Here is a 23,729-nt window from a genome sequence, read left to right on the forward strand (position 1 = left end):
ACTAAGAAAAAAGAGATGACAACTTGAGTGAAATTAATATTAAGGTTTAAGTTATTGAGCTGTATAATCAGGGCTCTCTCATACCTTTTATAAGGCTATATAGAGAAGGATAGATGGAGAAAAGAGATCCAGAGAATTTATCTAATTCCTCAGGTAACTCTATAGCATACAATTGAATCAGTTCAAGATAAGGTCAAAAAGAATACTCCAATATTCCATAAGGTGTATATAATCTTTAGCATTTGCCATTAGAAACTTGTGGGCTGTTAAGTACTTAATTGACTTGTCTTAAAACCTCTCCAGTTAAGTACGGATCTGTCCTTCCAGTTTAGTGTAAAATATAGTTTAATTAAAACAAACAATGTGATTAAGATGTGGGTTTGTAACTTCATCATTCCAGGTGGGGATATATGTAATATGGCAAATTTCCAGAATAGGGTAGTTTTTTCATATCCCATCTTCTGAAGTTTATCTCTCAAGGAACACCAGAGTTTATAGCAACACTTACAGCTCCAAAAAATGTATAGGAGATCCGCTTTTTGATGGTCACAGTAAGGGCAGAAAGGCAAGAACACTGGATTAAATTTATTTTTGGCCAAGGGGGTTATATATGCATTGTTAAGCATCATGAATTGGGTATAATTAAGTCTTTTAAAGGGCATTATTTTTGAAGTTATTTTTATTGAGCAGGTAATTTGGTTGTTAGATGTAGATAAATTAAGATCAGTCCAATATTTAGAAAACAATACTTTGTTTTGGTGTCTGATCGAGTTAATTAATTTGTATGTGCTTGAGATCATAATCTTCTTCTTTAGGAAGAGGTTCCAAAGAGCTTTGCAGATATTTACTTTGGAATCTAAATTAGAATAGGATACCATATTGGGACACATTTCCCTAATTTGCCTTAGTATGATAGTATAGCTCTTAGGAAGATCAAGTGAGACTCTCATGTAAGTATGCATTAGACTGGTCTCTGTAGGGATAGAGATATAGCATCTACATTCCTTTAGCATGGGGAAGTTATTTAGATTTAACATTGACTTATTGATTTTTAGACTAGGATTAAGATGGAGAGGTTGTAGGATAGAAAAAGCACTGGATAAGTTCAGTGAGTTAATTAGGTTTTAAAAATTTAGTATATTATTCTTTAAGGAAGTGTGTAATTCAGATCTTTCCAAGTTCAAAGTATACAGGAAGGTAAGAGCATTGGGGGTAAAATTAAGAGATTTAATATAGTTATGGCAGAGTTGGATCTAGGAAGGGAACCATTCTTGCCTCATAGAATTGTGATCTGCTATTAATAATAGTCTGTTGGTGTTAATAACATCATAATAAAGTTTGAAATCAGGAAGATTAAGTCTCCTTTATCTTTAGGGCTTGTCAGCCTTTGGTAGGAAAATCTAGTTGATTTAGGAAACCAAATAAATTTAGCTAAGTGTGAATGGAGTTTTTTAAAGAAATTGTTATGCATTATTGTCTGCGTAACTGATGCTATATAATAACCTTGGTAATATGTTCATTTTTATAATCGCTACTTTGGAGAAGAAGGGAAGCTGAAGTTTACTCCATCTATTACAGTCTTGCTATAAAGATGACCAAAGATTTGTAATATTATTATGAATAAAAGTCTTTGGGTTTTAATGAAATGAGATTCCTAAGTACTTCAAAGAATAAGTTACTTTGATTTCAGTTGGTCGGGGGTAAAGAGACAGCAGATAGATGGATTGACTGAGAAGATTGTAGATTTGTCCAGATTTACTTTATAATTTGAGAACTTCTAAAAGATATTAATTGAATTAAGAATTTTCGGGAAATCTGAACCTGGCATTGTAAAATATATTTTTAGATGATCAGCAAAAGCTAAAAGAATAATCCTAGTGTTATACAATGTCGGTACTTGATGAAAGGTTTTTTGAAAAATAAGTAAGAGTAGAGGTTCAATGTACATATTGAAAAGGTAGGGGGAGAGAGAGCACAACCTTGACGTGTACCATTTTTGATATTAATCCTCTTAGAGGTAGTCTTATTTATATATATAATGAAGTATAGGCATTAGTACATAGTGTTTTGATGGTTCAAATAAAACTTGAAGGTAGGCCGAAATGGGGTAGTAGAAAAAGCAAAAAGCTTAAATTAAGTCTGTCAAAAGCTTTGGAAGCATCTGCAGCTAATGTAAATGCAAGGTTATGACTTAAATTAGCTAGATTTAGCAGAGCTTCTTATGTGAGTGTGTTGTCACAGGTGTGTCTATACCAAATAAGGCCTGACTGTCCTGGTGATATAATATGGGAGATAATGGGTTTTAATCTGTTTGCCAGTATTGTGGAAAAAATTTTAATATCTAAGTTAATCAAGGAAATGGGTCTATGACTTTCTGGGAATTTGGAGTCTGCATTCTCTTTGAGTACAACTACAGTTTTAGATGAGTTGAAGTGAATCTGATATGGTGTTACCAATGATATAATTAAATAAGGATAAAAGTATTTTGGAAACTTATGGACAGAAGGTAGAACTCTGCGCTAATGCCATCTGGAATTGGTGCTTTGTTTGATGTAAGGTTTTTAATTACATATACAATTATTTATTGTAGGGTAATGAGGGATGCAATGTGTTTTTGATGGGATTCTTCTATTTTAGGAAAATTTAATTGGCTCAAGAATTGAATGGTCTTCTGTTCTGATGCTAAGGGTGATTGGTCCCCATAAATCTGTGAATAAAGTTCTTCAAAAAGCAGAATATTATCTTTGTTGGTAGAGAAAGTCTTGCCCTGATATATTACGTCAGAGATGATAGGAGAAGATTTGTAATGGTTTATAAATGTCGCTAGTAATTTAGAAGGAATATGTGGCCCTTCCAAAAAAGTTGACAGAGTTTTGGTTTCATGGAAACCTAATTGCCTTGCATTAAGTAAATATAATTCTTTCTGAAGCATATGTAATTGGTTTTCAGACTCCTGAGAAAAATTTGTTTGTAGTTCCGCTTCTAATTCGGCAATTAGGTTTAATTGAATTTTCTTCTGCTTTATGTAGTTTCTTATAGTGGGATGCTTTGTTAATGAGGAACCGTCATATTTCTGTTTTAGTGAAGGCCCATTTAATATCAAGGGGGAGTTGGGAGTCAGGAGTTTCTTTTATGAAAGCTTCTAATAATATACTGATTTCCTCTACAATATCCTCTTTTCTTAGAAGATTGGGGTTTAGAGTCCAGTTATAGCCTCTATCTCGAGGGCTAAACTTATTTGGCCAATTAATAGTAACAGTAATTTTCGAATGGTCAGAAAAAAATCTAAGTTCAGTCTCAAAATTAGTATCTACATTTAAGAAGAAATCGGAGATTAGGAAAAAAATAGATCCTGGACCAACCTTTATGACAATGGGAATAAAAGATATATTTATCTTTAAGCTTAGTTTTCTTTTGGAAGTTATATGGGTCAAATAACCGAAAGTCATTTTTTAGCTCTGTAAGTGCTACAGTGGCTTGATTGTTATGAGGCTTATTAAGTTTAGATCTATCTAATATAGGATCTTGGTAGGAGTTCCAATCTCCCCCTAGAATTAAGTAATGATTCTGGAATTGAAATAATATTTTCTATATTGACATAATGAAGTCTTATTGATTAGAGCAGGGGGCATAATGGTTAATAAGTAAAATGGGTATGTTGAGAGGTGAAGAGATGAAAGTTATATAACACCACCTACCCTCAGGATCTATACCATGTTGCAGAATTTTACCTTGAAAAGACTTTTTTATAATTATACCCACATCCAGCCTATTTGATTCTTTGCCAGACACAATAATTATTCCAATCCGTTTTTTCCTTGTGATCTGTGACCATTGTTCCTTGAGCATATGAGTTTCTTGCAATAATATTATTTTTGCCTTTGATTTAAAGATAAGATGAAAGAAAAGCTTTCTTTTCTTATCCATCTGAATCCCTTTCACATTCCACGAGTCAATCACCCACATCTAATAGAGTCAAAAATAGGGGGAACTAGACTAGAGTAATCTGCATTACTTCTATAGTTTTTTATTAGAGTAGGAGGGTCCCTTAACTCCTGAGGTGGAAAATAGCACCTAACTCTTCTTACCCCCATCCTGTGCCTAATCACTGACCTACTGGGCCTAGAAGAGAAAGGTATTGTAGACATATGGCAGTTATTTGTAAAGAACTTTGAGTTCAACTTGTCTCCCTTGCTTTTGCTTAACAATGAAAATTTACCCAAAATAAAAAACAGCCTTGATTAGAAAATGGCTATCATATCTTACCTAAGCACATTTACTCCTTTACAAAATCAGCTCCTTAGTTTGTTTTGTTTCATGGTACAGAGCTGAGATAACAAATATTAATACACATGGTGGAACAGGGGGTATCCCCATAGTTATGTAATACAGACATGTAATAACAATAGGAGAAAACTCAGCATTGCTTCATAGAAGGGCCACAGAAGTACCTAACAAAGAGGATTACTGGCCTCAAACAAATGCCCTACACTGACTGCCTCAAAAAACTCAAGCTTTACTCCGTAGCATATCGCCTACTCTGAGGTAATCTCTGCCTAACATATAAAGCTATGTCAAACCCAGCGCTGTTGGACATGCTACACCTAAAGAAATCCCAATCCCTCCGAGCTACACACTCTAGGGACCTAAACCTTGTCACCACAATAAACATGACATGCTGGAGGGATAGATTCCTGTCCCAGAGACTTCCCATACTTTGGAACAGGCTACCTATCTATGTCAAGCAAAGTTCTTCATTAGCACTCTTCAAGAAAAATCTTGATGAGTGGATGGGAAATAGGAAATACACCCCCGGTATCACTTCTGTGTCTCTGCTCGACAGTGGCACAGGAAAATAACTTTTCTTGGGTGGCGTAAGCCAGGGAACCTTGTTGGCTAGGCTTACGTAGGCCCTTGGACCAATAGCCTAGTACCTACCTATGAACCTATATGAGCTGATAGAAGCTAGCAGTACATAGTGTAAAGAATAGAGAAAAAAAAAACGTAATCTCGCTTAACGCTAGCTTCTAATATCGAATCCTGAGACAACCTTCATATTTGCAGCATTAACATAATTTTATAGAAGGACACAACCACTTAATTATGAAAATACAAAAGGATTTAGAGAAATGTGTTATCCACTGCAGTCACCAAACACAAAATAAGTACATATTTAAACAATAAATGTTTATGCCAGTTTCTGAACCATTGACCCATAAAATACATACAATAACCAAATAAATTCTGTTCCATCATTTAACATAAGCAAAAATTAATGTCTGACTTAATAAATGTAACTGTTTTAGTTAATTTCTCTACTTTAAGTTGTCAAGCAATGTTGAATTAGAGGGTCTATATTAGAAACTCGACCGCTTAGCTTGTTGAATGCCGAAATGACGTCAGTTAAATGGCAAAAGCTTAAAATCACGAAAGGCCACTTATGCAAAATGTTTTCATCTGGAAAGAATTCGCTTGGCTGTCAGAAATTAAAATAAACTTCCAAACCCTAACAAAGTGGGGGGGCTTCGCACCCTACACCCCCTGATGTAGGGGGCTGTGGCTCCCACAACCCCATAACTAAATATACCAACTCCGAGATTGCTCTACATTGGGGAAAGGGAAAATTCTCGATAACAGCCAAGCAAATTCTTTCCCAATGAAAAAATTTGCGTTAAGTGGCCGTTCGCAATTTTAATCTTTCGTCGTTTAGCTGTCGACGTTTCGGTGTTTGAACGAGCAGGCAATGGATTCTTCAACACTTTATTCTTGTAAGCGCTTTCACTGACACCAGTGTATCAGCTTCTTCAGACTAAATAAAACAACTTTCACAGTCTCCCAGTTTAAAACTTCCTCATAAGATTCAAAGCCAATGAACTAGTGGCCACAAAAATGATGTCATCACATATATTCAAAATTAAAGCAACATTGCCCATTTTTAAGGTTTAGAGTGCTATCTGCTTTAGAAAATCATTCCCATTAGGGGAAAGAAAGGAATGGAAAAACCTTTACAGACATTAAAAATCAGAATTGACCATATACTTCTAAGTCGTTAAATTCTATACCACCTAATAAAATGTTACCGCTCTCGTTATCAAATTGACAGGCCAGCACATCTAAGAAGAAAAAACAATGGAAAATAAGGAACATAAGGAAAAATGCAGGTTAGATTAATTTGTTTGTAAATGCTTCCAGGAAAGCAGTCTTTGCTTCGTGGAGTGTGGAGGCAGAGTATTTGTTTTCCTTATATTGAAAGAGCAGTGTGCTTGGGTATTTCAATTGAAGCTTAATGTTTTTTTTTTCAGAAGGAAAGCACAGAAGGGGGAGAGAGTTTATCTACCCTGTACTATGTGGTGTGGCAAGTCTTGTGAAAAGGAGATGTTACTTCCGTTCCAGGTAAGTGGATTTTTCTTTCTAGCAGCAGCCAGTATTTTAACAACGTCTTGATAATTTAGGAATTTTGTGTATACAGGTCTCAGGTGGTTTATGGTTTGTGTCAGTCTGGTCGCCCAATGAGCTCTCTCAATCACAATTTGCTTAGACTCATTCAGGTTTTCAAGTAGAGAGCAGAGGATTTGACCGATCGTGTTTATGAAGTTAGGGTGTAGGAAATGTTCAGGAATTCCATGGATGATGTTGTTGTGTCTAGATCTTGCTTCCAAATCAGTAACTTTAGCTTGTAAATCTTGTGTAAGTTGTACATTGCTTTCATCTTCCTTCTATGTCTGATTTATTTTATTTACATTGTCGAAAATCCTTGCTTCTGTTTTCTACATCCTTGTTAGGATTTAATTAAGTGAATCACCAAAAGACTGGAACTATTTGGAGAGATCTTGTATGGCTTGTTGGATCGGATGCAGCACTGTTTTCAGGTCTTCTATATTTGCCAACTGGTCCGGTTTCGATTTACCTGTTATTTTAGGGATTTCCTGCTGTCTAGTAGTTCTAAGTTTTTTGGTGATATTTTCCTTTTCTGGAAAGGCAATCATTGAGAATTTTAGTTTTGTAGTTTGTGTTTCCATCCCTGTATCTTTGTTTGACATCCTTGAATCCTTTTATTTTTCCTGAGGTTTTTAGATATCAGACCGTCAGTCCCTCATGGCTGTGTACCGGTTATTGGGAAACATATAATCCAGCTGGATCAGCTTCTTTCTAGGTTGCAGAAATATTTTTAAAGTTCATATACAGACAGATCTTGAGGTTTTAAATACTTAAATGCAGCTATTTAAGTTATTTCATTTAGCTCAGCACCGTATAGCGCCAATTTTCTTTGGGAGTACATTGGAGCTAAAAAGCTGCAGTGCCGACAGGATAGTAGCCATCTTGTTCTCCAATAAAACATGTTTTTAATCTAGCCCGAATAGGAAAAGCTGCCTTCCAATGACTGTGTTTGTATGTGTGTATGTGTGTGTGTGTGTGTGTGTGTGTGTGTGTGTGTGTGTGTGTGTGGGTTGGGGAGGTGGGATTAGGTCACTGTGAAGAGCAACATACAAGTAGACATGGGGAGGGGAAAGGAGATGGAACAGTCAATAGGAGGTCACAAGAGTCAAAGGAAAATTGAGCTTTAAAGTGAAATAATCACAATGTTACAGCACATATTTGGCAATTCAATTAAAGATCAAGATAAAAAGGGTGATATTAGGATCACAAATAGGACAGTACATTATCAGACAGTCTGAGTCATTCTTTTAGTCATCTATATAAGAACACAGTCGCACTTCAGCGTTTGCACATCTGAAGGATAAACACATATGGATCTCACTTCTGCTCTGCTCTCTCTCTGCAATTATTTGCTGCAAGTACCTCAGTAATGACATGGGGTAATAAAGAAGAGATTTTTATTTGCCTTTTACAGCTGGCCATCTTGGGTGAAAAGATAGAAATTTATACTATTTTATATTGTACATCATCTACTATTTTTTTACTCCTTCACATTAAAAGATAGTCTGAGTCAGTTTTTCATTAATCTCTAGTTACTCTTGAATATGCAGCACACTTAATACATATCAAACATTTAGTAAAACCACTCTTCATGCCTGTCTTTGGTAATCATGGCATACAAAAGCAAAACATTATACCTTCATTCTAGGAAAGGTTCACTTTTCCATAATTTACTGTTTATACAGAGTTATAAAAACAATACAAATGTGCTATGCTGTGGAAAAGATGATTTATGGTCAGGGCATTTATAAACATTTTTGTTTTTGCATTTTCCAGCATTCTGTTAAATAAATAAGTGCATTCATAAGTTATGAATATTAAGGCATCTGCTGGGACCAGATTTTCAAATAAAACAGATAAAATGTCACATTAAATTTTCTTGGAGAGGATAAATAAGAGACCTGGGCAAAATCACATTTTAATCCACTGTGATACTACATACCAGATAATTTCATTGATCAGTATCAGAAAAAAGAAGTTATGTCTTACCATAACGTTCCATCTGTGTTGTTGATCTTTGTTCATTCATTACTGATGGGTTATCGGTTCCATCCTCGGAATCGAGCCGGCCAATATCAAGCTTGCGTCAGCCAAAAACTCTCGAGCCAAGGTCCTATCCAGAATGCTCTGCTCCCTGTTACCTCAGATCGAGTTTCAAGTTGATAGATAAAAGTAGAGGCTACCTCTGGTCATAACAGACATACGAGAAAGGAGTATATGAGATCAACCAAGAACCTCCAGATGGGGAACGGAGGGTGGGAAGTAATGAATGAACGAAGATCAACAACACAGATGGAACATTATGGTAAGACATAGCTTCTTTATCTGATGTTGCTAATCTTCGTTCATTCCTTACTGATGGGACAGAGTCCCCAGCTATCTGTAATCCTTGGTGGCCCTCATAGAAGGACATTCCTGAGCACCATGGAGCCAAAGGAAGCTCTACCTCTGGAGGCCAAGTCCAATTTGTAATGAAGAATAAAGTTATGAGGTTTGGCCCAAGTTGCAGCTGAGCAAATATCACTGAGGGAAGCCTTAGCATGGAAAGCTGCTGAAGTTGCCATAGATCTTGTAGAATGTGCTTTGACTCTATGAGGCAAGGGGAGATTGTTTTTGTTGTAGATAAAGGTAATACAATTTCTCAACCATGAAGCCAATGTAACTTTTGATACAGAACGACCCTGTCTAGGTCCATAAAAAGCCAGAAACAGTTGGTCTGATTTACGGGTAGATTTTGTTCTGTCCAGATAAAATCGTATTTGCCTAGGAACATCCAAGGAGTGCAGGCAATACTCTCCCTTGTTAGAATGGTTAGGAAAGAACACTAGAAGGTCAATAGATTGGTTGATAGATTGCTCTGACACCACTTTTGGTAAAAAGGTAGAATTAGTTCTCACTGATACTCTATCCTTATGGAAGATAAGATAGGGAGGTTTGATGCATAAGGCCTAAAGTTCTGACAATTGTCTGGCCGATGTGATTGCAATCAAAAACAAAGTTTTCCAAGAGAGATATTTTACAGCACATGAAGATGCAGGTTCAAAGGGGGGGAGCTGTTAGAGCTTGCAGAACCAAAGCCAAATCTCAAGGTTGTACCGGTTCTCTAAAGGGAGGTTTTAGGTGGATAACCCCTTTCAAGACAGTCTTACAAAGTCTGTGTGACATAAGTGAAGAATCTTGAAAATTAATATGGAAATTTGAGATGGCAGCTAAATGTACATTGATAGTAGAGGCAGACACCCCAGAATGGAAAAGATGTAATAAGTAATCCAATACCACCGAGACTGGGGCTGACAAGGGGTCTAATTTTTTATTTGTTGCCCATAAAGAGAACCTTTTCCATTTGTTAAGATAGATTAGTCTGGTGGACGATTTATGAGATGCAATAAGAATATTGCACACAGGAGACGAGAGGTTTTCATGCCCTGCAATCATTGGAAGTAGAAAAAACAAGTTGTCAGCTTCTGGGCTGTTAGATTGGGGTGAATCAGACCCTGCGGATGGGAGATCAATGTTGGGGATGGATTGAGGATCTACGGTTGACCTAGCAGGTGAGGCCAGAGGAAGGGAAACCAGACTTGTCGTGGCCAATATGGAGCAATGAGGATCATCTTGCTCTTTAACTGTCGTGCTTTCTTCAGAAATTGGGAGATGAGGGGAAGAGGATCATAAGCATAAAGAAGACCCGAGGGCCAAGCATGGACTAGAGCATCCCTTGGTGACTGTCCCCGAGGGGGGATTAGGGCAAAGTAGTTGCTGCACTTGTAGTTGGGTTGGGGTGGCAAATAGGTCACAGCAAGGCTGGCCCCAGCGGTTGAAGATTTTTGCCGCTAACAGAGGATTGAGGGACCACTCGTGAGGTTGTAGAATGCACCTGCTCAATTTGTCTGCTATCACATTGGAACTCCCGGGAATGTGTGTTGCAAGCGGTTGTAAGCTATTGCCCATTGCCATATTCTCAAGGCCTCTCAGCATAACGGGTAAGATCTGGTGCCCCCTTGTTTGTTGATGTACCAGGCCACTGACATGTTGTCTGATTGGATCACAATAGTCCCTGATGGAAGGATGGAGTGAAATGCTTGCAACACTAGAAGCACCGCCCCCAGCTCCAGGACGTTGATATGCAAAAGGGCTTCTATCTCCATCCAGGTGCCTTGGACAGAGTTTCCCTGACATAGCCCCCCCACTCCATCAGGGAGGTGTCCATGGTCACAGTGGCTATCGGTTGATGGGGGTTGAAAGGGTGAGACCATTGTTGGTGATTTCAAGACATCCACCAGAGTAAATCTTGCTTGCATCTCTGAGTTACACTTATCTGAAAAGACAAAGGATGTTGTAGAGGGTACCACTGAGTGAGAAGTAGCCATTGAAGAAGCCTCATGTGGAATCTGGGTAGAGGAACAATGGTAATCGAGGCTGCCATTGACCCCAATAGCTGGAGTATAGATCGAGCGGAAGATTTGTGGTGACAGAGCAGTGGTTGAACTTGTTGTCGTATTCTCTGAATCCTGTGTTCTGGAAGGGATGCTGTGCAATTTGTCATGTCCAACAGTACCAATATAAATTCCAAAGACTGAATTGGGGTTGTGTTGGATTTTTCCCAGTTTATAGTGATTCCCAGGCTTTGAGCTGTTAAGACAGTATACTGCAGGGGTTCTTCCAGTAGACGCTTGGTGGGGGTGGTGAGGAGCCAGTCGTCTAGATATGGAAATGCCTGGAATCCTTGAAGTCACAAGTGAGCGATAACCACTGCCATGCATTTTGTGAACACTCTGGGGGCTGTAGAGAGACCGAAGGGCAGGGCTCGAAATTCATAGAGACTAGCTCCTATTCAGAAGCAGAGGTATCTTCTTGAGCATTTGTCCATTTGTATGTGGTAATACGCATCTTGAAGATCTACAGAGCACATCCAATCGTCTTCTTCCAGAAGAGGAAGGACAGACTGAACCATGACCATCCTGAATGTCTCTGTTTTTACAAATTTGTTTAGTGTACTGAGATCCAGAATTGGTCTCCAGTCCCCTGTCTTTTTTGGCACTAAAAAGAACCTTGAGTAAAAAACGGATCCTATTTGGTCTGGGGGGACTATCTGGATGACTCTTTTTTGTAACAGCTTTTGGATTTCGTGTGCTGCTGCTTCCTTTGACTGGGTGGAATGTCAGGTAACACTCTTGATGAGATTGGGCAGATGTGATAGCCTCGGGATATTATCCATTGTACCCAAGAGTCAGTGGCTATATTTTGCCTGGCAACGGAGTACACGGAGAAACGACCACCGACCGCTTCCAGAGGTGAGCAGTCGGGCAACACTTCAGGAGTGCTGATAGGGTTGGCCAGAGAAAGAATCTCTGGTTCCCAGTTTCTCGGACCTCCTCTGCCCCGAAAGGGGTGTCTTCCATTGGAGTTTCCCCCTCTGCCTCTAGGAGAGAACTCAGCACGTGCATCCCGGAAAGAACCCTGTGATTTCTTGTGCCACATCTTTCCGCTCCTCTGATTTCTGGAGTAGAATCGCTGAGGAGTGGAGTGTCTGACACCAATAGCAGACAGGGTCTTGCCATCTGGTTCGCACCTTGCCAGTGTATTTTTGACTTCAGGGCCAAACAAAGAAGCGGCCTCTATGTGGGCATTCATGAAGGAAGCCTTAAATGAGTCCGCAAAGTTGCAAAGGTGCATTCAGGCATGTCGTCTGGCGACTATACTCTTGCCTGCCACTCTAGCCACCCCTTCCATTGCGTGAGAAATTAGATGCATGGAAGAGTTGGAAATGGACTCTAGGGTGCCTATCTGAGAAGCCATGTTATCACGGACCTTGTCAGAAACAGCTCCTGCCAAGGTTTCAGAGAACTGGTTGATAAGATCTCGCTGAAGCCTGGTAAAATGTGCCAAATAATTCAAAGACATTACAGCGAAGGTCGAGGAAGCAAACACATGCTTCCCTAATCTGTCAATTGCCTATGACTCCTTGTTGGGGGGATGGACAGTTTGACTCTCTTCTGCCAAATCCTTCCTAGTAGCAGCTGCCACCATCACAGCATCTACTGAAAGACCTCGTGACCAATGTGGGTCCTCAGCTTGGGGCGATAATATTTTATCTGGTCTCCTAGGTATTGCTTCCAGGGTACCAGGAGCCTTCCATGCACACTGGACGATGAGCTGGCCGAGTTCATTGGCAGGAAGGGTGACCCAGGAGATAGGGGGCTGGGCACGAAAAACCTGCAGGAATACGGATTCCTCAGAGAAAGGATTAGAGGACTTCTAGTCATCCCTCTGTCTAAGAATCTCGAGGATGTCACCACAGGACAGCTCATCAAAGGGTGACCATGGGGACCTTTCCCCATCATCAAAATTCATATCTTCAGTCAATGACTCCTCAGTGGACACCATGCACTTCCTCTTACATGACACTTTGCAGGGTACTTCCTCAGTGGGAGGTTCTGGGGAAGACTGCAAAGAAGGGGTCTCCTGAGGAGGAGAAACCTGAGGCTCTTGTGCCCGGTGTCTGTAAGTTGAGGCTTGTGACAGTTGCGACACAGAAGGGGGAGAGAACTCCGACATGTGAGCTTTGCCAGTGGAGGAAAGCGCCCTCTCCATGGCCTGGAAGGCTGGCTGCCCAAGGAGGAATGGGAGCCCGGAACCAAGCACAACAACCTTGGAACTGGGGTCACACCCCGGCCCGACGAGCCTGCCCCCAAACCAGGAATCTCAAGAGGACCGTGAATAGTAAGAGAGAGAGGATCCCTGGAGGGTGCCATAGAAAAAAATCGGAGTGGAGCCAGGAATTCCCTCCCCAACGGCACAGCCATTGGCCTGAGAACAGCCCGATGCTCAATGCACCGAGGACCACAAGGACAACTGTGGTTCCAAAGTGAGATCCACTATTGGAGTCAAAAGAAGGGAAGCTGCTGTTGGAGTAACAGGCTTCAAAACTTGAGTGGAAGTCAAAGGAGGAGTGTACATTGGAGTTTGAGGAGATATACGTTCACCTGAATGAGGGAACGTGGACTTCGACAGTTGTGAGAAACCTCTGGCCACAAGCAACTGGTCAACAAGCCGCAACACATCCTGTTCAGAGAGACTCTTGGTTGACCTCATGGAGAAAGCTGATGGCAATTCTGGCCTTTCTAGGAAAGGACTATATTGACTGGAAGCAAAAGGATCCCATGAAGGAGAATATTTGGTCCTTGCTAATTCAATAGGTGCAGAGCATGGAGCTGAGATGCCTGCACCAAAGAAAACGGCATGGAAATAGTCTGCGCCAATGATGTCAGCGCCATAGTAGTTGAAGGTGTCTGCACCGTAAAGGCAAAAGTCTGCCCCGAAGGGTACGGTGCCATAGTAGAAAGCATCTGCACTGGCAATAAGGGCAGCGCTGAGAAGGACTGCACCGAAGCACATATCAGTGCCGAAAATGTCTGCACCGTGGAGTAGAGAAGAGTCATACTTGGAGCCAAAGGTGACTGTACCAACGGTGCCGAAGAGGACTGAACCTGTATTGATGGTGCCGTAAAGGGCTGCAACAGAGCTGTCGGTTACCATAGCTGTCTGCACCGGGACCTCCAGTGCCGGTATTGATAAAGGAGACATGGCTGTAGTCAAAATCATTTGGGGTGGTGCCGAGCCTGGAGCCGACAGGTGGCAGCACCGAAGTAGTAATCACTTTCACCTTCTTATGAGTCAACTCCCTACGATCTCCAGAGGGAAGAAAAAGGGAGCAACTTCAATGAAGAAGAGGAAGAACACCTCTTACTGGGTTTAACAGAAGGGGGTGAGCCCTCCGAACCTGAAATACCCTCTGAGAAAGGAGGCTTGAGGAAACCTTTCAAAATTAACTTATTTTTCCTCTCATTGAGAGTACTGGCAGAGAAATTTTTACAAATCCCACATGGAAGATCCACAGTCAGGTGGGAGACATTAAGACAGTATATACATAAGTCATGGCCATCGGAAAGTGGTAACTTGCAGCCGCAATCCTTTCACTGCTTGAAACCAACGCTACTTTTCTTATCCGACATAACTGGTGTGGAGAAGAAAGGCTACCCAAAAAAGGGTAAGAAGAGAGAGGAAGGATTACCAATGATGGTAATGGAGAATTACCACAAGATAAGAAAAGAGGGTAATAAAGGGAAAAGACTAAAGGGAGAGAGTCTAAAGTGTACGATAGGGTAGGAAAATACTAGAATAAACTTTTGAGAAAAATTTAAAGTAAGAACAATGTATAAACTTTTAAAAAATTAGACACTTAGCTGAGAGAGTGGCTTGACACGGCTGTACAGCAATGCGGCAAACGAGATCTGAGGTAACAGGGAGCAGAGCGTTCTGGGTAGGACCTTTGCTCGAGAGTTTTTGGCTGACGCGTGCTTGATATTGGCCGGCTCGGTTCCGAGGACGGAATTGATAACCCATCAGTAAGGAATGAAGGAAGATTAACAACATCAGATTATAGCTTCCTACAACTGTTTTTAGTATACTTTTTCCAGTTTTGTGAATCCGCTATGCTGACCCCATATCAAAAAGTTAAGATGCACCAAATGTTTAAATTAAGCCTTATGAGTTCCTTAATGTAAAATGACTCAAATGTGTCCCATGCTTATATAAACCCCATTCATTATGCGTCATAAAAACTGCTCTGTTTAGGTCTGACACTCAGGTTTTAGAATTATAAGATTTACTAAATTCTAAATTTTCATCACATGGATTAGTATCAGAATAGGTTAGAGTATACTAAGATACAGTTGCATTCAGTTAAAATTCTAATTCAGATTTCAAAAAACAATCTCTTGGCACTGAAATTAAAAATTAAAGTTACTGAACTGGAGTTATGGCCAGGCTCTAGGATCTCTTACAAGTTATCTCTATCTTTGTAGTATGCAAGCAGAACAGCTAATGAGAATATGCAACATTCTGCATTTACTTGCTGGTCTCCCTTGAAGTACAGAGTTTAGTAGGCTGAGAAAGTTAAAGATACTGAAATATGTATAAATGCTTACTTAATCTGCTATTACTTGTGAACTCTCTCAAATGTGAGGAAGTCTGCATTTTATTTGGAAATCTAGTCCACTGTTTCAGTCAATGTCAAATGATCAATATTTTTAAACACTGTGTAGAATTAGTACATTAGTTTGCTATACCTGTTGCCAGTAGATTTGGAGAACTTTGCACTCTTTTCACCGCAGCTAAAGTGACAGACATAGCAGCACGTTTTCGAGCATACCCACCACTGTCTGGAAGCAAAGAATTGTGCAGGCACAGGCCCAAGACACAGGGAGCAAGCACATGCAACATCATGGAATAGGGAAAAGAACGTGTCAAGCATCAAAAAAAAAAGAGAAGAAAAATAATAGAATTAATGCATGAGTTAGAAAAAAAAGATATGCTAATGCAGTGACACTAATTGCAAAGGGATGCTCTTGCAGAAACTGTCAAAGGGTTGATATCAATACTTTCTGATAATGGTCATAGCATTATTTTTAGATTAGATGGTGAGTAAGTGCAAGGTATGCTGAAAAGGAAGAAGAAAATTTTCACAATACCCCATGCCAAGTCATTCACAGTTCCATTTATGACACATACACTTTACTTATATAAATATATATGTACATATTTATTTCATAACTATTGCTTAAAACAGATCCATAATTCTAAACATTCACTGTCTGTCTATAAACACACAAAAACGAGTATACACACTTGTTTACATTTTCATATGTGCATATCTGCCATAACATTCCTGCATGCTTACAATAGTTTAATATTTAAAAGCCTGATGGGAATAGGACTGGTTAGTGTTGTGCTGGAATAAAAACCTACCAGATGTGTCAAAGGTGTTGTTACCATATTACTTTTATTCTTAGAAATGTGCACTGTTCACCTGTATAGCAGATTAAAAAATTAATTTGATGTGTTGTCAAAATAAGAATGTAGGAACACGAGTGTAACCATGGAGATAACTGCATACTGTATTAGGTATACTCTCTTGGAATTCAGAACTGACGATTATAGCCAGTAGTATGTGTATTAAAGCCAAGTGCACATATTCAGCAGAATAAATCACACACACATAGAAATGTTTAGTGATTGTAATTCATTGAACACTCAGTGCTGGGCATCAACTAAATTTTTATCACCTTTGTTTCAGAGAATGTAGTGATATGGTTGCTGTAGTCATTCTGAAATAAAGTCACTGTAACCAGCAGTAAAACAATGAACATGGCTGTGAAAAATAGGCATCAAGCCGAAAGGAAAGAGCCCATGTCTTATGCTGTTTCAAATGTGCGTAGTATTTTATTGTCTTTACCAGTAAAGATGTCCAGTTATTCAGGATCATAATAATCTCAAATAGTGTTTCCCTTCCTTGGCTCATAACATCAGGCCATGGTTTAGCAGTGTTCTATGCTGCATATGGAAAACAACTGCTTTGACTTTGTGCTGCTGTTCTTTTCTCTGAATGTATTTATTGACTTCTTCTAAACATTTCCTCTGAGAGCTCTTTCTGCTTACCGTTTCAAATGCCAATTTATATTTATAGAGGGAACTCTAAAAATTACTGTCTTCTACTCAAAAGCCTGACAACAGAAGGGAGAACCAGACAAAATTATTATATGGTATAGTGTGGTGGTGCTGCGGTAGCATTGTCGCCTCACAGTAAGACATTGTCCCGTTCGATTCTCAGCTAGAGCGTCTTCTGTCTGGAGACATGTGTGAATGGGCGTACCTTCGTTGAAGGTTATGCGTCAGAGCTGGCAACTCGGCACGTAAAAATCTACTGCCAATTATTAGCAGACTGGAGTTCCGCTGTGGTGACCCCTAACCGGGAAAAGCCGAAAGACACAACAACATAGTGCACAGAGGCGATCTCTGCTTAACATACAAGGCCATGTCAAACCCAGAGCTGTTGGACATGCTACACTTAAAGAAATCCCAATCCCTCAGAGCTACACACTCCAGGGATCTAAACCTTGTCATCACAATAAACAAAACATGCTGGAGGGATAGGTTCCTGACCCAGAGACTCCCCAGACTCTGGAATAGATTGCCCATACATGTCAAGCAGAGTGCCTCTTTGGACCTCTTCAAGAGGAACCTTGACGATTGGATGGGAGAAAGGAAATTCACCCCAGGGATCACGTCAGTCGCCCTGCTAGACAGGGGTCCAGGAAAGTAAATAATGTGGGAAGAAATAGTCAGGGAATTGTTATGGCTAGGCTTGTATAGGCCCTAGGGCTGATAGCCTAGTACCAACCTATGAACCTATGAACCTATGAACATTCCTAAAGAATCACAATGTACAAAAAAATTCATGAGCAATTTATCCTTTTTAATCTACCTAATTTTAACTGTACCCCCAAAAAATACTTTACACCTCCAATATTTACTAGAACAGACCCCCCCCCCAAATTCATCCTGTAATTTGAATCTAGCAGTTAACACACGTAACTAAGGCTGTGAGTTGTTAACCAGCTGATTTATGCAGTTAAATGTAGAGGGGTTGATTCCATCCATCTCCATTTGCCCACTGTGTGGCTCTGAGAAAGTGGCATAACAAGACAGTGCTCCCGAGTCACCCCTAGAAAGTGTCCAGTGGGCTAACCAGGTTAACATATATTAAAATAAATAATTTAATTATATATATGTACACACACACACACACACACACACACACACACACACACACACACACACACACACACACACACACACACACGCACACGCACACACACAGCCATACACACACAAATATAAAAAATATATACATCAAATTACGGGCTCTTAAACATGACACCTCTTCTTGAAATAACCAGTTACAAATCTGGTTCCTCTCCCCTTGTAAAGGCAACCTTGCAGACTCTCCCTCCCTCCCTTCACCATATTTTAATGGAGCCTTTACACAAAATATTGTACCCTTCATTTGGAGGCCTGCAATAGGAAAACCTCTGTAGACTTCTGTCCCATTTCAATTCTTCTAACCCCAAGGAAAATGTACAGAAGTTAATCTTTCTCAATGGATAATTCTGTCCAGCAATAACAACTGATCTACAAACACCAGAATTGGTTCTGGAATTGGAAAGTCACTATGACTGCCACATGGATACTTTATGATGACATCACAATAAATACAGATAAAAATAATTTGACCGGTGTTGTATTTGTGGTTCTCTCCAAGATATCTGACCTAGGTGATTACTATTTATTCTTTAATGCCATCTTATCCATAAACATTACTGACCAGCTGAGTGGCTGGTTTAAAAAAGTACAGCTGCTTACCATAAGAGTAGATATTTAAATGATCACTGGTACAGTAGTTAGCTATATGGGGTATATCCTGCCAAGGATATAACAGCCAGCCAGCTTCCAAAGCTTAAGGGAACCTTTCATGCACTCAAACTGGCAGGCAACTTGAGATGAGATGATTAAAAGACAAGAGTGAGTGTGAAGCCCTTCAGAACTGTCTTGCCAACAGACAGACAGACAGAGAGAGAGAGAGAGAGGGAGAGGTTGGGTCATGAAAGGACAAAGCTAGGAACAAAAAAAAATTTCCAAAACCTGGCATAAAAAGCACTCCAAAAACTAGGGGGGGAGCTTTACTACAGCAGCGATCATATGAATATCTACTGTTATGGTAAGTTTGCTTACACAACTGTACTATATTCAACACATTGAACAGTGCTGCAGAAGTCTTACATTATATAGGTAGATTACCCCGGATAACCACATTTGGGTGGTGAAAGTGGAACAGTTTAGGAATGCCTGGAGAATAGCCCAAGCAAAGTTAGATATGGACCTAGTGATGGAATCAAGTTTACAGTGCTTTGTAAAAGTATGTACCGAGGACCCAAGTAGCAACTTCTAAAATATGTGTAAAATGCAACGCTTTAAACAAGCCGCAGATAGAGCCAAGGCCCAGGTAGAGTGGGCCTTGACCCTACATGGAACAGTTTTATTACGGTGAGTATTGCAAAAGGTAATATCCTTAGACAACCATTTGGAAATAGTCTGTTTTGACACAGGTTGTCTCCTCTTCTTGCCTTTACAACCCAGTGGTTGTGGGTTGGCATAACGGTTAAGGTGTTTACTTTATACACACAGGGTACAGGGTTTAATTGCACCTTGGGAAGCACAGCTAGCCTTAATAAGGTTCCTTGGGTCTTTAGCCTAGTAATCATCTGTCAGACCCCCCCTCCCATGGACCTTCTGCAAAACAAACAGTACCAGAATTACCCATTCAAATGACTTAAACCTTGCCTGCGATACAAATAGGACCTACAGGAGTGACAGGTATGCATCCCAGATACTACCCCTTCTGTGGATGAGGCTCACCATCTATGTGAAGCAGAGTTCTTCCCTAACCCAATACAAGTGTAACTTGGACAACTGGATGTGGAACAGGAAATTCATCCCTGTTTTGGCATCTATGTCTCTAAAGGACACAGACAGCCTATAAATGGCGCATCTATTAGGCTACTGGTTGTAAATGTTTCATCTCTAAAACCCCTGCTTATGCTTATCAAGGGTACAAGAAGTTGTCAGAGATCTGGGATGCATGTCTAGGCTTAAAAAGGTCCTTATGGTCATTAGCCACTAAGCACCTATGGACTTATGAACAAGAAATTCACAACTGATCCAAAGACTGGAAAGATTTAGTTTTGCCAAGATAGTATCTGGATTGTCTGTGGACATCCAAGGTTTGGAGTATTCTTTTTCCCTCCTTTTTAGGTTCAGGAAAGAAAAGGAGATGGATAGTTTAGCATAACTGAACTCGAACAACATTTTATGCATAAAAACAGGATATGTTCTGAAAGAAACTCTGTCCCTAAGGAAAATGAGATCATGTTGACTCACCTTAAGAGCTTGAAACTCATATTCCCTTCTTGCAGAGGTCAGAGCAATCATTAAAATCAGTATTAGTAAACTCAAGTCAGCCAGGTTAGCTGGTTCAAATGGAGCAAGTGTTAGCTTAAAAATTAAGAGCCCAAGGAGGGAGCACAGTTTTCCTGGAGGCCTATTATGCCAAACCCTTTCAAAAACATTTCGACATATGCCTGCATTGAAAGAGGAGGGTTCATGGACAGACGTGGAAACACAAAAGTCTTCTCAACTGACCAGAAATCCACTTCATTGTAAAACACACTTTGGCTAAACTTCTTCAGATAAACATCAGCTAAAATTACATGCATATAAAACACTGCTCATTGAGCTTAATTAGATACGTGTTTAAAATCAATTAACTTTGAAAATCACTGTGGGTGTCGTTTTACAGAGAAATAAATACCTAGTATATATATTTATATACATTTGATTACATATACATACTTTTTTATATATTTTTATATGGTTTTATATTTCTTGTATACATTACTTACCTGCAGATAGGGATGAAGCACATTTAGCTGAGGTTTAAACTAGGTATTTGTGTGTTTTATAAGCATGCAATTTTAGCTGATGTTTATCTGAAGAAGTTTAGCCAAAGTGTTAAACGAAAAGCGTTTAATCTTATTCAGTTTTCAGTACTTTTGTGTTTACAATAAAGTGAATTTCTGAACAGTTGAGAAGACTTTGTGTTCGTGTTTCCAGTTTTCGTTTAGCATTCATGGACAGACATGCTGAAATGGCCAATGAATGAACCTTGATAGATGTATTTTAAAGGCCATATAATAGTAACTGACACAAACATTGTAAAACCTGAGAACAACTAGACATGAATGGGTGTTGGATATGTTGTTGCCACCAATCAGAAAACCTTTTCCATTAGCTAATATATGATTTTCTAGTAGCAGGCTTTCTTGACTTCTTAGTAGCTGCTGCACATCCTCACTAAACAGGTGCCTAAAACAAATTAAGACCCCATCATCCAGGCAGTCCACTGAAATTGACTTATGTTGGGGTGTATCAAATATCCTTGTTCTTGTGTGAGTTGATCTACTCTAATAAGAAACTTGCTGTAACTGCCCCTGGCCGAAGAAGGGAGAACCATTCTTGCCTTGGCCAAAAGGGAGTCAAGAAAATGATCTTGGGAGATTTCTTGTAAATCTTCAGAATTACCCTTGATATTAGTGGAAAGTGCAAAACAGTATACCTGTCCAAGGAAAAGAAAAGGCATCTGTCTTCCAGGCCTTCATTCCCTCCAGTAGAGCTCTTTTGAGTGTATACCTTTAACCCCTAGTGGGCATGGCTTCAGTATTTAAAAATTGAAGTTATCACCTTACATTTTTAACAAATACCCATTGACAGAGGTCATATATCAATACAATTGTGTTTGCTATCATGTATGCTTCAAGATAAAAATTTCCAATACCTTGTATGTAACATGGTTTTGGAATTATTAATGCAAATATGAACAGGCAGTATTTGACGCCTAGAGGAGCAGTAGGGTGTAACTGCAGAAACGCCTGGAGACGTCACTCGGCTGTAATGAGTTAAATGGAATCCTGGAACGTAATTTGAACATCTGATTGTTCTGAGAGAAGACAAAGGTGTTTACTTGAGAAATGCCCCACAGATGGATGAAATCTTGGAAGACCCCCTGACCCAGTTTCCATTCATGATGGTCTGCCCTGACCTGCTCAGCTTGTATGCCTGTAGACTGAGACTGTTCTGTGAAGTTATATCCCAAACTAAGATGGCTAGTCTGCAATGAGGGTACAACCTGGTTCTCACTTGATTGCTGATGTACTACATGTTTGTGTTATTGTCTGATTAAGAGGTGCCACAGATTAAAGATGGTTCAGAGAATTGAGTGTCTTGATCAGGGAAAGCATCTCTTTTACATTTATGTGCTTGCATCTCCCCTTGGTGTCCCTCACCCCTACACTTTTTATCCCTCCTAAAATTGCTCCCCAAGCAATGTCTGAGGCATCTGTGGTGACTTGTGGTTTTGGGGCATGGAGGGAGAAGGTGAGATGTGGATTTAAGGGCATCTGTTGTCTCCACCAAATGATTTCTATTCTGACAAACCCCAGTACTAGCTTTTGAAAAGAGAAATGGTGTTGGTGTTGGGACCAAAGAGATTTCAGGAACCACTGTATCTTTCTCATGTGGAGTTTTGCCAGGGATATCATAGGAATCACAGATGCCATGAGACCCAAAATCCTGAGGTACTGCCTTACAGTGACCAAACTGAATGAAAAACCTTAGAAATATATCTATATATAGATCTATGTTTTGTGCGGAAGAAAAGCTCTTTGAACTGATATGTCTAGCTGACATCTCAGGAACATAATCCTGTGTTGAAAGAGTCAAGAAAGACTTTTGAATATGCTCTTTGAATCCCAGCTTGTGTAAGAGAGCATTCACCCAAGAGAGTGATAGAGACAAAGAGACTGCTGACACTTTGAAAAAGACTCTGCAAAGATAAGCAAGTCATTTAAATATGGAAAAATGTGGATAACTTGTAGACTGCAATGAGTTATAGCTATTGTTAGACACTTTGTGAACACTCTTAGTGCAGTGGATAGTCCAAAGGGTAAGGTAGAAAAACAATAATGTGATCCAGACACACAAAACCCTAAGAATGATGTGATAAAGGTTAGCAGGAAATCTGAAAGAGGAAAAAGAGGTAATATGTTGTGAATGCCATCATTCTGAATTTGGGCACTATCACAAGCAGGTTTTAATGAAAGATCCAGAACTGGTCTCAAGCATTTTTTTTCTTTGGCACTAGGATCATCCTTGAATAAAAAAGCGCTTCCCCATCTGGGAAGGAAAAAACTGGTTCTATCACTCCTTGGAACAGAATATGATGAAGTACTGGTGGAAACAAAATACTGTATTCTGGAAGATGAGGAATTTCCTCCCACTGCCATCTGTAAACTTGATGAGTGATTTTCAGAACCCATTTGTATGAAACTAAAAAGGGGCCATGGTGGTAGGTGGCAGTGGGTCACCAGATATTTTGAATAGTCATTCAGAGTTGATGGACTGTCCTTGGTTTTGCGAGATTTTAGTTTGGAACTCCCTTGCCATTTCTTTATTAAATGTCTGTTCACCTATATTTTGTTGAGACTGTTTATCCTGTTTTTTACCAAAACTGGATGAAGAGATCAAAAATCCCTTGGAAATTTTAGAAAAGGAGGCCTGAAATATCTTCTAGATTGCCTGGATCAGCTTGGACCTTTCACTCCCATCCTTGCTAAAAGATCACTTATAAGTGAGTGATTGCATTCACTTATAAAAGTGACTTATAAATTGACATGAGTGTGGGGTGTCTCTATAGTAGAAAGTATTGCTAAATATCCCCTCAGTGTTTTCTCTTCTTAAACGCATTCATTATCTTCCTTCATAGAGCAGGTATGTGTTAT

At 39.7% G+C, this 23,729-nt stretch overlaps 1 protein-coding gene across 2 annotated transcripts in view; it reads right to left on the reverse strand.

Moving 5' to 3' along the window:
- The window catches only part of SORBS2 (sorbin and SH3 domain containing 2), a 3,647,154-nt gene that overhangs the window by 2,394,713 nt on the left and 1,228,712 nt on the right, over positions 1 to 23,729 (reverse strand). For both annotated transcript variants that reach the window (XM_044062620.1, XM_044062621.1), the window contains one exon: positions 15,567 to 15,659. In XM_044062620.1, the coding sequence (XP_043918555.1) occupies positions 15,567 to 15,659 (93 nt within the window). The remainder of the gene's footprint in view (positions 1 to 15,566; positions 15,660 to 23,729) is intronic.

This window comes from Protopterus annectens, chromosome 2.part1 (genome assembly GCF_019279795.1).
Source record: "Protopterus annectens isolate FY-2018-M chromosome 2.part1, PAN1.0, whole genome shotgun sequence".
NCBI classification, from domain to species: domain Eukaryota; kingdom Metazoa; phylum Chordata; order Ceratodontiformes; family Protopteridae; genus Protopterus; species Protopterus annectens.